General features: G+C 33.9%; 1 protein-coding gene across 1 annotated transcript in view; it reads right to left on the minus strand.

Annotated features, from left to right (window-relative positions):
* Positions 1-2,306: 2,306 nt before the first annotated feature.
* Positions 2,307-14,913, minus strand: part of ttc29 (tetratricopeptide repeat domain 29) — a 132,039-nt gene continuing 119,432 nt past the window's right edge. Inside the window, exon 12 of the mRNA XM_066718443.1 lies at positions 2,307-2,864. Coding sequence (XP_066574540.1) covers positions 2,863-2,864 — 2 coding nt within the window. The 3' untranslated portion in view covers positions 2,307-2,862. The remainder of the gene's footprint in view (positions 2,865-14,913) is intronic.

Here is a 14,913-nt window from a genome sequence, read left to right on the forward strand (position 1 = left end):
GTGCCCTGTTATTGATGCCATTTTAGACAAGAATTCTGCAGAATGGGTCTTAGCACTGAAAAGGGTTTTCCACCCCTTTTCAAATGTGAGCAACACTGATGTTGCATTGCCGTGCTGCACACATGCACCCTGCACGGCACTGCTGCTGCCTTTCAAAGCGCAGCCTTGCGTTTGTTGGGTCATATTAGTCGACATGATAGGCGAAACAGGCTGGAAAATGAATCAAATACGCGATGGATGCTCTTCATAAGGGCGAGCACGAAAACACGGGGCATTGAAGAGTAACTGTTCGTTTAGGTTGTCAGATGGTTATTTCGCCGCCTCTGGCGTCATTCCTGTTCAAATACGCCAAATGAACAGACATGCGGACCATATCTGAGGGATTTTGCCGATTTTGCCAATTGCATGAAACTGGCCTGAAATATGGTGTGGAAGTCCTTGCAGCAGCTGCATCGATGCTGAGCAGTTTGTCTTGTATTGACCCGCACCACTAACATAGAGGAAAAGCATGTGTGCCTTTCTTTTTCGAAACATAACAATATTATCACTTCATTAAAGACACTCATCGTTTAGGGTTAGGAGTTCTAAATAAACTGGAAATGAAGACAAAAATAGACCTGAATATACGTGTGCATTTCCAGAGACCGATCTCAGACTGGAAATACTTATTTAGCGAGACAGTATTCATGCAATTGAAAAATATTTCTGCAAAATAAAACAAATGGTATGCATCGTCAGCAGGGCCCGCTTCATTATGTAAGAGGTCATATGATGCCCGATCATGATCTGTAGCTATAATTACAAGCCACACATTTAACGCCAGTGGGTGGGGGTGATATTTGTATTGTTGGTTAACAGCCGATGTCCTGAGTTTTTGGCGGATTCCTCCAGGCTAAAGCAATAAAGAGAGTAATTAGAATGCTAAAGACAGATGTAAATAAAAGCAATGAGACAGTGGTGACAGATGAGGCGAGCGGGTCAGACTCTCATCAAGAAACCCAGTTGGTAGCAAATGACACGGCTCTGCGTGCCAGCGGCCTCAGGCTAGAGACTACAAACTATAGGCACAATAGGCTAAATTAGCTCAATAGTACTGCACCAGCACAACAACACACATTTCAACTGGCTATAGGGTTAGTGCATTTTGTTTAATGTTAACCATTCTATAATTATAATGGCCGGGAATCTAGTTATTACTGATAAATTCAATGAATACGATATTCAGTAGAAAGTACTGTGAAATGCATTGGGTTATTGGCTCACAGGGCTCTGATTGGCATTTCTATTATGACATCAACATTGTGACTTATAATTACTGTATTTAATGAAGAAATTAAACATCAAAATAAGATTGTCATCAAAATATAATTCACAATATATGTGTATACGCATTTTCTTATTAAGATGATAATAATGAAGGGATTTTTCTTTCAGTACATTTTGTATGTCCATTTGGTAAACATTTCTAGTGAATACTAGCAATGTATACATGCCAATATATGATCAAACCCAAAGTGTTTGTTTCTCATACAATTTATGTTCTTGCTGTTCTGTTGCTGTTGGCCAGAGCTGCCCTTATAAAGCGTCTGATGTCATCACTCAAGGCCCACTGTGATCCGTCTCTTCCTCGGATTCACACAGCTCTGCTATAAAAATCATTTTGAAACTTTTGTAAATTAGGTGTTCTGTTCTCACGGTTTCTGATCCTGGGTGAATAACTCAATTAAAGTGAATCTAATCTAAATCTCTGTCCTTGAAATGAAGAAATACAGGCCTTTTAATGTTGTTCATGACCTCTTAACTGGTAAGGATAAACTCTATTTTTGTTCTTGTTAATTCCCCTTAAATTTCTACTAACTGTTTTATGTGCATGCTGGATATTACAAGCAAACAACAGCCCTGGAAATTGAAAATGTAGGATTCACACACACACACACACACACACACACAACAGCACCAGGGAAACAATTGTCTCATTTATCAAATTATAAATTACATAAATGCAATACACTGTATATAAAAATATATAAATGAGGACCTTAATATCTTGTGGCCTCTGATGAATACAGCAAATTAAGTTTTGTTTTATTATGATTGAGACGAGGTAACAAGATGTAAGCAAATGAAGGATGGCATTATAAAATATGTTCTGGCCTGTTATTATATTATCAGCTCGTGTTTGGATGCCCTTTGCTTCAAAATGTTTCTGGTATGAACAATATAAAAAGAAAAAAACAACAACATGTAATTAATAATTACACGCCATTGCAAAAGGAAAAATTGCCCCAAAACATGACACAATATTTTACAAAAAAATACTTCAGTGGTACATTTATTTCAGAGATGTAATTTATTTAAAATATATAAGTTTGTATTCAAGGAACTGTGAGATTCAATGCACCATAAATGTAAATATGAATTTCAGAATCATGGATTATAAAAAAAAAGATAAAGCATTTACGATGTAATCAATTATTTCAAACAAACTCATCAAATGTGTTAAAATCAGTACAGTGAAGAGAATAGCCACCAATGTACTAAAATAAATATTTTTTGTGTCTAATGTTTTACAAAATCTTGTTCTCAACTACAGGACTAACACACATTGTATTCCAAAAGCATGTGTTAATTTAAACACATTCATTTTATGGTATAAGTTAAATCCTTGCTGTGACAACTACAGCACTCTGAATTTCTTTTAAAAACTGTAAGGTAAAGAATAAACAATCAGGGTGACTGATAGAAGAGTTTATTTATTGGATTCTTTCTGATCTTTTGCAGATAATGAGGTGCTCACTGGAGGTTCACATATTCTGTATCATCTGTAGTTGATCCTTTTGGTTTCTCCTTTGTATTTTTTCTTTCTGTTGAAAACAGAAATCAGAGAATTATAACTGCTGACAAAAAGTGCACAATGGAAAACTGCAGCTTTTATTAACTAAAGCCTAAGGTACAAAATTATTGCTTCCACTCACACTGTGTCTAAAAAAAAACTGTATAGAGATAATAAATAATAATCCCCCCTAACTAGGCAATTAAATGTTGTTATTAATGCACTGTTTTCCACAGAACACCCTTCTAACACTGTTCAAGTATGTTAAAACAAAAATATTCCTGGGGTTAACATAATCAATAAATAAACAGGGATTGTTATATTAGTGCTTTTATAATGCTGCAAAAGGCAAAAGTCAAATGCTACACAGCGATGTTTAACACATGAATTTTTTTTTGTCTTGATCAAAAGAAAAATACTTCCTTAATAGACAAAAAGAAGAAAAAATTTGACATTAAAATTGACCTGATTTCTTTTTTCAAACGCATAGCAGCAAATAGCAATTCACACCACTTTTTCAGGAACTAAAAATGAATGCATATCACACAAAAAAAGGTTTATACAATTTAATATTTTCTCTTTTTAATGTATTTATGAAATTAATATTGTGATTTAAATTAAGAAAATTATTGGAAATGAACCAGTTAACTCTGCTTCTCAGAACATTAGGCAAAAATAAAATATATAATATTGTTAACACATCAGTACCACTGTTGAATTCTTCAGTTTGTTCATATTTAAAACATAGTACAGCATTTGTGATTTCAAAGTAGTTTTTTTCTGACTTTTTTTCTGACTTTTTTTTTTTGTAGTCTCCAATATTGCTGTAAGAATTCAGAGGTAACTTTTTTTTAAATTACTCAGAATCTCAAACATATCTGATTTCCTTTACATATACCATTGATTGTTCCAGCTCTGTTGACTACAAATAGTATGTAGCAGCACATGCCATGCCATTAAAAAAGCACTAAATCAGTAATGTTATAACAAAGAAATTCTTGCTGCAGATAACCGTAAAATAAAATGGTGGTCATTTTGGAGATTTTGGTGTAGTACAGTAATTTTAAAAAGAAACCAGTCAAACAGAAGTGGTTGGCTACATACTGTTTACCCAGATATATCACTATAATCATGTGCTTTATTCTGAGACAGAGATACTGAACAAAGTTGAAGGTTTAGGGGCCAGTATATAAGAAGAGAGAAAAAAGAAAGACAACCGACAACGGTTTGATTGATTGTGATTTTGATTTATATTGTGCTACTGCATTTCAGACTTAACTCTGAGAACACAGAATGGTCTCCAACTCCAAAAGAGAGCTTTAATCCAGTTATTTTTACAGATCACCCTAAGATGCAAATTATTTTTTAAAAACTGGTACCATATGTTAGTTGTTAATTAATAAGCCAAATCAATTGCTCAATTAAAGGATATCTGGTCCTTCAGGAACTCATATTATTTAGGTGGAAATTACAACTGATCTCTGTATTACTGAATTTACTAAAACACCTGTTAAAGAAAATAATAAAGCTCTGTATACATTAATGATTTATTTAAACCTTCAGGACTGATGCTCTCTGCGACCAATCCATGCACAATTCCTATCCACACTGAACCAATCACTATGTTTAGGCCTAAATCTTTTAAGCAGCATCAAATATTTTACAATCATGTACTTCATTTTTTTGTGTGTCTTTAATTTTCTTCCCAGACACACTAACTAGGCTCCATCTCACAATGCCAAAATCATTTTCTCAGTATTGTAACTCTTACAGTCAATGACCTTTTTTAAGTAGACACCTATATAGCATACACACACCCTCACTTTAAGAACATCTATTGTACCACATCACAAGCATTACACGATCCCATAATGCTTGCAAATATGCCACAAAAATGCTGTCAGAATAGATATTTTTTAGTATATGCTTCTGCTTTCACATTATGTGAATGCTTTTATAAATGTTTCAGCTTTCCCTTTATTTTTATTGACCCCTTTTTAACTTTCAGCTGGGTTATTGGCAGGACATATTCCCTTGTAAATCATAAAAGTTGTGTTAGACCATTGTTATGTGTTACATATGTATGACTTAATTACTCCTCTTGTATGAATGAAATAAAAATTAAAGCAATAAATGTGTATCTTCTTCTTATTGTAATTGTATTATTGTAATGACTCTGTTTACAGCCATCTAAAACATGGAACAAGCTCCAAGTCAGGTTTCATCAATTTGACAATTAGATATGTCACTCAATGTCAAGTATTAAAAACAGAAAACCAGAACGTGTTTCAAACAGTATGTTTTGAGTTCTGGTGACCCCTCCACTACACTCCTTTTTGATTGTCTTTTTGTTTTATCACAGAGATTTATAAAGCACACTGGTATATAATCTTTTGCTTGATTGTTTGTAGCAGATTCATATGAAATAGTCCCAATTCTAATTCAAATACAAAAATCAAACTAACCTTACTGAGTTAGCCTAGACTCATGACTGGCAGCATCATTTATATGCTGAAAGAGGCACTACTATTGTACTTACGTTTAAATATTAGATGGATAGATATATAGATAGATAGATAGATATTTAGATTTTAAATTCCCTTTATTTAAATAATTTAACAATACAAACCAAATGACGTGTCAGATTCCATTAATATCACATCTTTAGTTATAAAATGACAACACAAACACCAGGCCCTTATAAAAACAATATTCAATATCAAATAAATGTTTAGTTGTTAAAAACGATCAATACCAAACATTCTCACAGTTGCAAATACAATTGCCTGTCCGTCACTGAGCACACCACCTCTTGTATTCCCCAAACCCTCTCAAACATATCCAACTGATGCACTAATTTGCAGTATGCAAATGACAGTCTGATTTGGGAAGAAACCAACGCATTAAACATTTGTACCACATCACCCGTCAGCACCCCACTCTGCTGTTCTTTCCTACTTTTCAGTTTAGCCAGCTTGACCTGACCCAAGAGAAAACTAGAGAGTTGTGCTCCTTACTTGTTCTTACTATTGTTCATAACCCCAAATATAAACACAGTTGAAGACAGCTGAGACACTGAATGCGATAGCAATGACATCTCAACACTGACCGATCCTCTACTGGAACAGACTCCTTATATTCAGTACCATCCTCAGCAGCAGCAGCAGCTGTTAGGAAAGTTCCAGTAATTAGGTCACATACATTGCCATGTGTCTTAGACTGGGTAATACTTCTCCTTTATAAAGGATTTTAAAGTACAGTTCTGGAAACTACAGACATTGAGAAAATATTTAGTCTTTCTATTTTATGAAACTAAGTTCAATAAAAGTATGATTATTATTACAAATAAAACATAAAACAATCATTATTCATGATTCTTGTTATTATTACTGTAGTTGTTATTATATATTATTGTTTTTGTAATAGTAAGAATGATAATTCAGAAACTAATGGTACAATTTAAAGAAAACAACCTAACAAGGGACTTTTATTTGTATGTAGTGTATTAAGTACTTTACATTTTGATAAATGTGACTGTATTTTAGTTATGGTGAGATCTCTTCAGTGCCAAATGTTCATGTATTAAATCAAAACTTCGACCCACCTGCTAAAAGAAAATTACAGAACTGTACTCGGTTGCGGCTTCATTTTCAGTAAGATGCCACTTTCTTCTAATCAGAAATGTAACTGCTGTGATGTACAGGTTTTTAGTTTGCTATTAGCAGGTGGGTCGAAGTTTTGATTTAATCCGGCCCCAAGTGTGAAATGTAATACATGAATTTGCTGTACAACAAAAACATTCTGCATAAATGAATTCCTCTACCTAAATCCCTTGCTATAGAAGGGGTCATATTTACTTCAAATTTGTACAAACATTGTCATAAACATGCTTCTTGTACACATGCTTTTCCTTAATCTTTACAGACTTTAAGACACATATCTACCATAACATTTCTAGCATTCTGAATGTGCAAATGCATATGTAATAAATGTAAATTGTTAATAAAAGATCCATAAGCATATAATTCGAGTCCAGAAGAAAAAGCTATGAAACTATTTATTTAATAAGAAAGTCTAAACTGACTGAGGTAGTGCAAGTAATAGGAGGGCAGCATTGTCTCAGCAGAATTTTTTCCCATAGTTTAGTCTTATTGAATTACAAGTTGCATTTCAAAGCTGAAGGAATTACTTTTGAATAGTCACTGCAAAGGTTGATTATCTTCGTATATCATTTAGCTAGCCGCTGCGGGCTATTATTGCATTAAAGATGCAGACCCTGTACTGTCAGAAACCTGACCGACTGATACCGAAGGGCTGTGCTTCCTGTTAACCTATGCAAAATGATTCATATGGACATAAAGAAATGTTAACGATCCCAAAAGACCTCCATTAGGAACAAGTCGATGTGAAAAGTTGGGTTTCTCTGAGCCACCTTCAGCACCTCACAAAGGTGAGCAAATCTGTCGTTATAAAAGCCAGCTTATTCATATGATATAACATACGTTTTTCAAGAGTAAAACTTTTCTGTCTCACTGCCATAGAACATTCCTCTCCAGCTGTGCAGACAAGATATTTCACACACCTAGCCTTGAAAGTGGACATCTCTTCTCTCCCACTTTCAATGGCCCCACCACAAGTAAATGTTTTTTTATTTTCCAGTGTATCATACTACAATGTAAGAACACCTAGCTTGTAAAGCTGTATAATGACAATATATAAACTCTTTGGATTCTATGATCTTATAAATAAAGCTTGTCACCTTATTTCATACAAGTAAAAGGCATGGAGATGGTTGCTGATGTTTCATCTTAACTTCACATGTGTGTAGCTACATAGTGTAGGCCACTAATTGTAATACATTATTTATTATACTATAACCTGGTTGTCTAACTTGCTATCTAATGTGAATCTGCCTTTATTGTGAAATAACTTAAGTATATTTCAAACACATTTAAAAGCTATTCATTTTGTGAAGCAAGTGGTTGAGCCTATTTTGCATACATGTATTGAAAGACTAAATGTTACAATTGGTAAAATGATACATATATATTTTTCCAAATACCCTACTCTTTAGCTTTTAATGATCATATAGATACTCTTAATCAACACATACAATTGAAAAACATCTTAAACACTTCTAGATTATTATTGTTGTTCACATTTTTTTAACCATTGTTGCCAAATATTTTCAATGCATAAAATACTGTACAAAACTATTTACCTATTTAATATTCTCTAATATGTTAAATGAGCATGGCAACTGTCAATTGTAACTTGTCCAAGTTATTGAAACTATTTTATGCAAAGCTCTGTGCCACTGACCATACTTTCTGAAAGTAGTAACAGCAAGTCTCTATCCTTAATAATTTATCCAAATGGTGTCTTCAATACACTTAACACTGGGCCTGACACAATTCTTAGAAGGACCCTATTTTTGGATATAATCTATGCTATGTGTATTCCAATAAAACTCAGTTATTATATTTGTAGAGCACCGTGGGATTTCATTTCCCAGAGTTCTGGTTTTATCTGTTTTCAGCTGAATTATTTATTATCTTTGGCTATGTGCCACATGCAATTACAAGCCATTTTGACACACACAATGTGTGATTTTGAGGGGCGCTCTCCTCTAAATTGTTGGAGCAGAGCCGAAAGTAAGCAGGACATCCTATCCAACAAGGGACTTTTCAGGTATAACAATCCTTATGGCAAAACAGATGTGTTGGAAAAGCAACAGGCTCTTCAAAAGAAGGAATGCATCTTAGTTAAGTTTTATCAATAACTATAAAGCTAAGGTTTGGGATACTCAACAAAATCAGATTTAAAGACATTACATACATTTTTTAATTGTTTTATATTATTTAATTTTAATTTTTAGATGGCTGGTCAATATGTCATGAATGCAGTGTAAGTTTATCTGTTCTCTACAGGACTGGGTAGTGAATACCCAGGAGGACCAGGAGTGGGTAGAAGGGGAGAAGACCGCAAGGATGGCTGGTCATATGCTTGTTCTAAGCAGAACACTTAATGGAATAAACAGTATAAAATCCTCAAAACAAAACCACCAAGAACAAAATAATGATAATAAATATATATACAAGGTACATAACAGTATGAGTTACTGAACCACCCCCCCTCCCCTGTAGTAGATATGACTTTACATATTACGCTTCACATAATGACACTTACAGTTCTCTGAATATTCAAGTATTTAAATCTTTAACATTTTCAAAATGCAACTGAATGTTCTACATCTTTGCAAAGGGACACAAAAGCAGCAAACAGTAGTGCAATTAGTTTCACAACATGATCTGATAGGTCCTTTGTGTTTTTAATTAACATTACTATTATTTTGATTAATGAACAAACAACTGCCTGAGGATGTCTGCCCTGGAAGTGCACTGAATGATCTGTGAACTATTGTAATAGCCAATCTGTTAGATGTAGCACCTGAGCTTCATAATTCTGTGTGTTGAAGGGAAAAGTTGTGAATTCAACAGAATGCATTTCCCCATCCATTTGTAGGAGACTTTTAAGAAGAGGCTGAACAGTTGGGTTATGTAAAGAAATAAGCAAGCAAACAAACAACAAAACAACAACAACATACAAGACAGAAAATGACATAGAGGGATCTTAATGATGCGCTTATTTTTTAACAATCTGAATAGAAAGACAAAGAGGTGGAAAGTGGAATAAACCACAGTTATTTTCAAAACCTGATTCTGATTGCCAACATATTTGCATGATTATAATATTCTTGTTTACATCAATTTTTAATGTTTAATAATTACTACTTTTATTTCAGTCACACCATTGCTGTTCCATTACATTAGCAAAGCAGAATGGACAGAACAATAAAGGATGACACTTCCTTCATTTAATTCTTAAGGATTCCTAAGTTTTCAAATACAGCAGCAAACATGTCTAGCTTGAGAAAAATGCAGTCGAACATTACTGCTGGTTGTTATGTGGTTTCTCCAAAAAGTAAAACTAGTTGATCAGCCTGAATCTCTGAAAACAAGTTGTCTTGGCTTTGGTTTTCATCAGTATTGTGAGGACATAGGCCTATTGTGAAAAAGTAGTTCAAAGCTCCAGTCTCTCAATATGTTATCACTGGGAGCTCCTGAATGTTTCAGAAGTGATCTCTTTCCAGCGCTGTAATCAATGCATCACTGAATTAGCTGCTTCACTGCTTCCGTTTCTCTACTAAACACCGTGCCCAGCTCACGATACAACCCAGTGCTGTCTAAACTATGTTGACAGCCTCTAGCCTCTTCTAGGTGGAAATCAGCACATGGCAAAGACATAGCAAAGTACCTGAATACCTGAAAATATTATTATTTACTTCTGTCCCTGTTTACACTAAGCATCTGACATGTTACTAGACAGTTACAGCATTTGGAAATATATTTCAACAGCATAAGAACAATTGGTTAATTATATAATTAAAACATACACAGTGCATAAAAAAGTCTACACGCCTTTTAACAATTTTCACATTGTTGCCTTATACCTTCAATAAAAATGCACTAAAATAGTTTGTATTTTTATTGATCTACACATCCTACCTTACAACTTCCAAGTGAAAAATGTATTGTAAAAATTGCTAGAAAATGAATTGAAAATAAAAACAAATAGCTTGGTTGGATACCCCCCCCCCCCCGTAATAACAATCCTAAAGTAGCTTGGGGGCAAGAAATCGCCTTCAGAAGTTAACTGGCCTCTACCTGCGTTAAACTGCAGTGATTCATGTGATTTCAGGATAAATTCATCAGCACCTGTAGGTTCCCTCTGCTGGGTAGTGAATTTCAAAGCAAACACTCAACCATGAACACCAAGAAGCTTTCAAAAAGACTTTGGGACAAAGTTGTTGAATGGCACAGATCAGGATATGGGTATAATTTTTTTTTCAAAAGCCTTGAATTTCCCAATGGCAACTTTGCAAGAGCTACAGGCTTATGATCAAGACTTATCAAAGTGTGAATGTTTCAACAATATACGAAGCACTTGCAAGATGGAAGCCATTACTTTATTCTGTAGTTATGATGCAAAAGTCTGATGGAACTAAATTGAACATTTTGGCCTAAATGCAAAGCTTATGTTTGGAGCAAACCCAACACAGTGCATTACCCAAAGAACACCATCCCTACTGTGAAGCATGGTGGTGGAAGCACTGTGTTATTGTTTCTCATCGGCAGGGACTGTGAAACTGTGATAATGCCCAGTAAAGAGCCCCGACCTGCATCAAATTGAAAATCTGTGGCATGACTGTCCAAAATGAAGATTTGCTCTTCAGTTTGCTTTCCATTCATGGCTGTACTACAAATTTAATGTATCATTACACCTTCTGATTTTCTGTATTTATAATGTGTTTACCTACTCCATGTTAGATTTCTTGATTAAAATAGACAAATGTGTTGATTGTGAAATTACACAAATTGGAGGTGTGTTTGATTCTCAATACGCGCTGTCCAAAAGTATCTTTTAATGGGGAGCAGCAGCAGGAGTTGGTAGGTATCAGTGCAAATATTTATTTAATTCAAGCTTGCTTAATCAAGTATTACAGTGAAAATCATAACACTTTTCTCATTGGGCTATAAGCAACAAACTGCTGTGTGTATAAACTAAGGTATTAAACACAAAGTGTACCAATAACACAAATTTGATTGTAATTTGTAAATGTTAATGAACAGATAAGGATTCTATTAATTAATCTGAGAAAACAGAATATAAGAAGCCCTACTTACCATCTGAGATGCAAGTAAGTATTGTCAACACAGCCTAGTTCACTTCTACCAGACAACATTATGTACCAAACAATTGAAAAACATGTATTAAAAAAATTGCTTTCTTTAATAACTATTCAGTATGACATTTTTCCCCCCATTTGAACTTAAAATGCATTATTTCCTAATAAAAACAACAACAACCTATTACTGAGAATTTGCATTTCATAACAATTGCTAGATTTACTAAACTGTAATTAGCAAAAAAAGCTGCCTTTTTTTTCCACCATGTTTCATGACAATATATTATAGTACATTTTATATTTAATATTAATCATTTTAACGTGATAAAATATGTGATTAATCATGATGAATTAGTGAAAATATTAGATTGATCGTGATTAAAAACATTAATAATTTGACAGCCCTAATATATATATATATACATACATATATTTACTTGTAAACATATAAATAACTGATTCAATAATTACATGAACACGAATTAAAGAAAACATGCTGGCACCTGACATAAATTACATTTTCAAAGTGTTTTGTTTAATGTTTTTGAATGTATATTTTGACAATTTCTGGAGAACCATACTATCCAAATCAAATTATACAGTGGAAAAAATTAAGAGACCACTTAACATTGATTTCTGAACTTGGAGTGTTCTCAATTTTTTCCAGAGAGGTATATATATATATATATATATATATATATATATATATATATATATACACCACACACAAACATACACACACACACAAAAGCATTCGTTTAGAGACTAAGATAACTCAATGTGTCCTGAAGCTTCACTTCCTAGGAATAAAATTTTCATTTTCACTGTATCTATAAAGGTTACTTTTTATGCTTCCTTTGGCTGAACACTGTGTTACATTTCTCAGAGAGAAGTAAATCCTAATGTCATTTTGCCTAATAGGAATGCACGGCAGATGTCTGATCACAGGCACAGCAACTGAGAGAGTGGGGGATGAATGCAACAAAACAACCATTCCAAGCACCTTTCAGTAACCATTTACTTTTGATTGTAAATACAAAATACACACTCATATGAAAAACCAGGTATGTCTTTATGTTAATTTAATCTTTAGAATTTGACCATCAGCAAACCAAATGTAAGTTTTACATTTTGAATGATATTTTTTCTTATTGTAATAAAGGCATCAATCTGTCATCTACTACAATATTAAAAAGCAAAATTCTTCAATCAAGCCCTGTCTCCCAGTTGTAATTATTGGTAATTTTTGTAGAATAAACACATCCCACAAGCCTTTGGAGGAAAAGGCCTGCACAAACTTTGTGTGCTGCATGCATAATCAATGTTTAAATAAGCACAGCACAGAACCTTCATGTATTATGTTATTTGAGCAGGGGTCAAAGCTGCTTGTATTCCTTTGGGTGGGATCTAGGAGTTGCAGGAGATTTTAGCTGAGCATTATCCCTACACAGGGGTTTCACAGACTTATGTCTGTTGTTCCCCTTTCATTTACTCTATCAGTGCTGTGGTGTAATATACATAATTTAAATAACCAGGGAATGTCTCTGGGCTCCCAACCACCTGCTGGCTTTTATTAGCTAATTAATGGTGATTTATCTGAGTTACTAATTTGAGTGGAGCTGATTGCCTTCAGGAATTTCTGAACGCTGTACGAATTCTGATTGTAATTATGCTTATTTGATGGGCAGTCTACTAAAACAAAAAGTTCTGTCTTATTTGCCCACTAGCTATGAATTCTTGCTCTTGAAGAAACGACCTTGTGCTGTTACCTCTCATTAACACCCCCCACATCGGTTCTTTCCAATACCTACAATTTCATAACAGCCTGAATTTTTCCTTAGCTTTCACGATATTTGTAGTATTTTTTTGAACATGTCCTCAGGATAAGCGTTTAAATATCTTTATATAACAGGTTTGGTTCTGATTCAAAAGTGTGAAATTCAATTTTGAAACTACTGGGTTGAAAAATCTGAACATAAATGCTTGGATCGTTTCTCCTTGTCTCTGAGTTAAAGGCTTAGAGATGCCAAATCACACTTCTTTTAGACTGTCTGGGTATTGAAGAATGAATGGCTATTATTTGAGTATTATTCTCCCTTTACAATTGCTTTCTTTTTTAATATTGAAAATGTTGCACAAAGATGCAGATTACTTTAAATAATGAGTAAAGAGAATTTTATGCTAGTGGCAAGAGATATGGACTTTTAGTCATGTCCAACAGGTTTTATTACTGCCTATCAGTTGTTATATGCATAACACCTTGAAGCAGTAATTAATGTGTCTGATTGAGCAAATAATTGAGCAAATCCCACCCTATAGCAGGGGGATCAGGTATTATTATTTTATATTAATTACATGTATAGCCTATTTTACTGTCTATTTTCCTGTTCTCCATTAACTTAAATTCAAAATATTTTAAGATAAACTAACAAAACATTTATACTATTGATCTGTCTGTCAATCTTTAGACACATGTATGTATGTGTGTATCTATATATATAGAACACATACACACATACAGAGCTGGGGGTAATGTGTTAGTAACGTAATGTGCTACTGTGTCTTCATAATACCCACACATGATTCGAAGCGGTCACTGGAGTAACTGTCAGTCATTTTTATTGAGCCAGTCACTTTTCAGGAAATGCCTGTCAGTCATTTCTTATGTGGCCAATCAGCTTCTTCATTTATAAAAGTAAGGCAGGATTCAAATACTTCATTTCATTCAAGGTTCATGTAGTTTAATAAAGACAACAGTGACCATAAGCCTTTGCCAACATTTCTGCTTTTAACATTTTTTTGTTTCCTGATATTAGAGTTAGAGATGTTACTATTTTAATGTCTGCGTTCATATTGAAAGGTTATCTCAATTAATGTAAACAATTAAGTGCTGTTAGTTTTGTGAACTGTTATAATGAAGCTTGCAAGTGTTGATTTATTTTGTACCTTAATAGCCTCTGTAGCAGTGAATTCTGAGCAAAAGATGATGTTCTTACACTTTATTCGTATTAAACTGGCTGATTACTTTGTTTTCTATTATTGCTGAGCCTTTATGAAGTCGCCGATGAACTTGAGTGGCAGTAAGGTAATATTGTCCAGCCAGATTCATTCACAGTTGTCTATGCTGCTGGCACGAGAACAAAGGTAACCCACGGCCTTAAGTTACAGTTTATTTGTTTGGCATACATTTAAAAAACGCACTATCAGACTATGGAGATTAGTCACATTGTATCACAGGGCAAAAGGAAGGAATGTAGCGGGTAATATAACGACTAATATAACACGCTACATTTTAAATGAACTAATATGTAACATTAGTATTACTTTTTTT

Source organism: Amia ocellicauda, chromosome 12, assembly GCF_036373705.1.
Source record: "Amia ocellicauda isolate fAmiCal2 chromosome 12, fAmiCal2.hap1, whole genome shotgun sequence".
Classification (NCBI taxonomy): domain Eukaryota; kingdom Metazoa; phylum Chordata; class Actinopteri; order Amiiformes; family Amiidae; genus Amia; species Amia ocellicauda.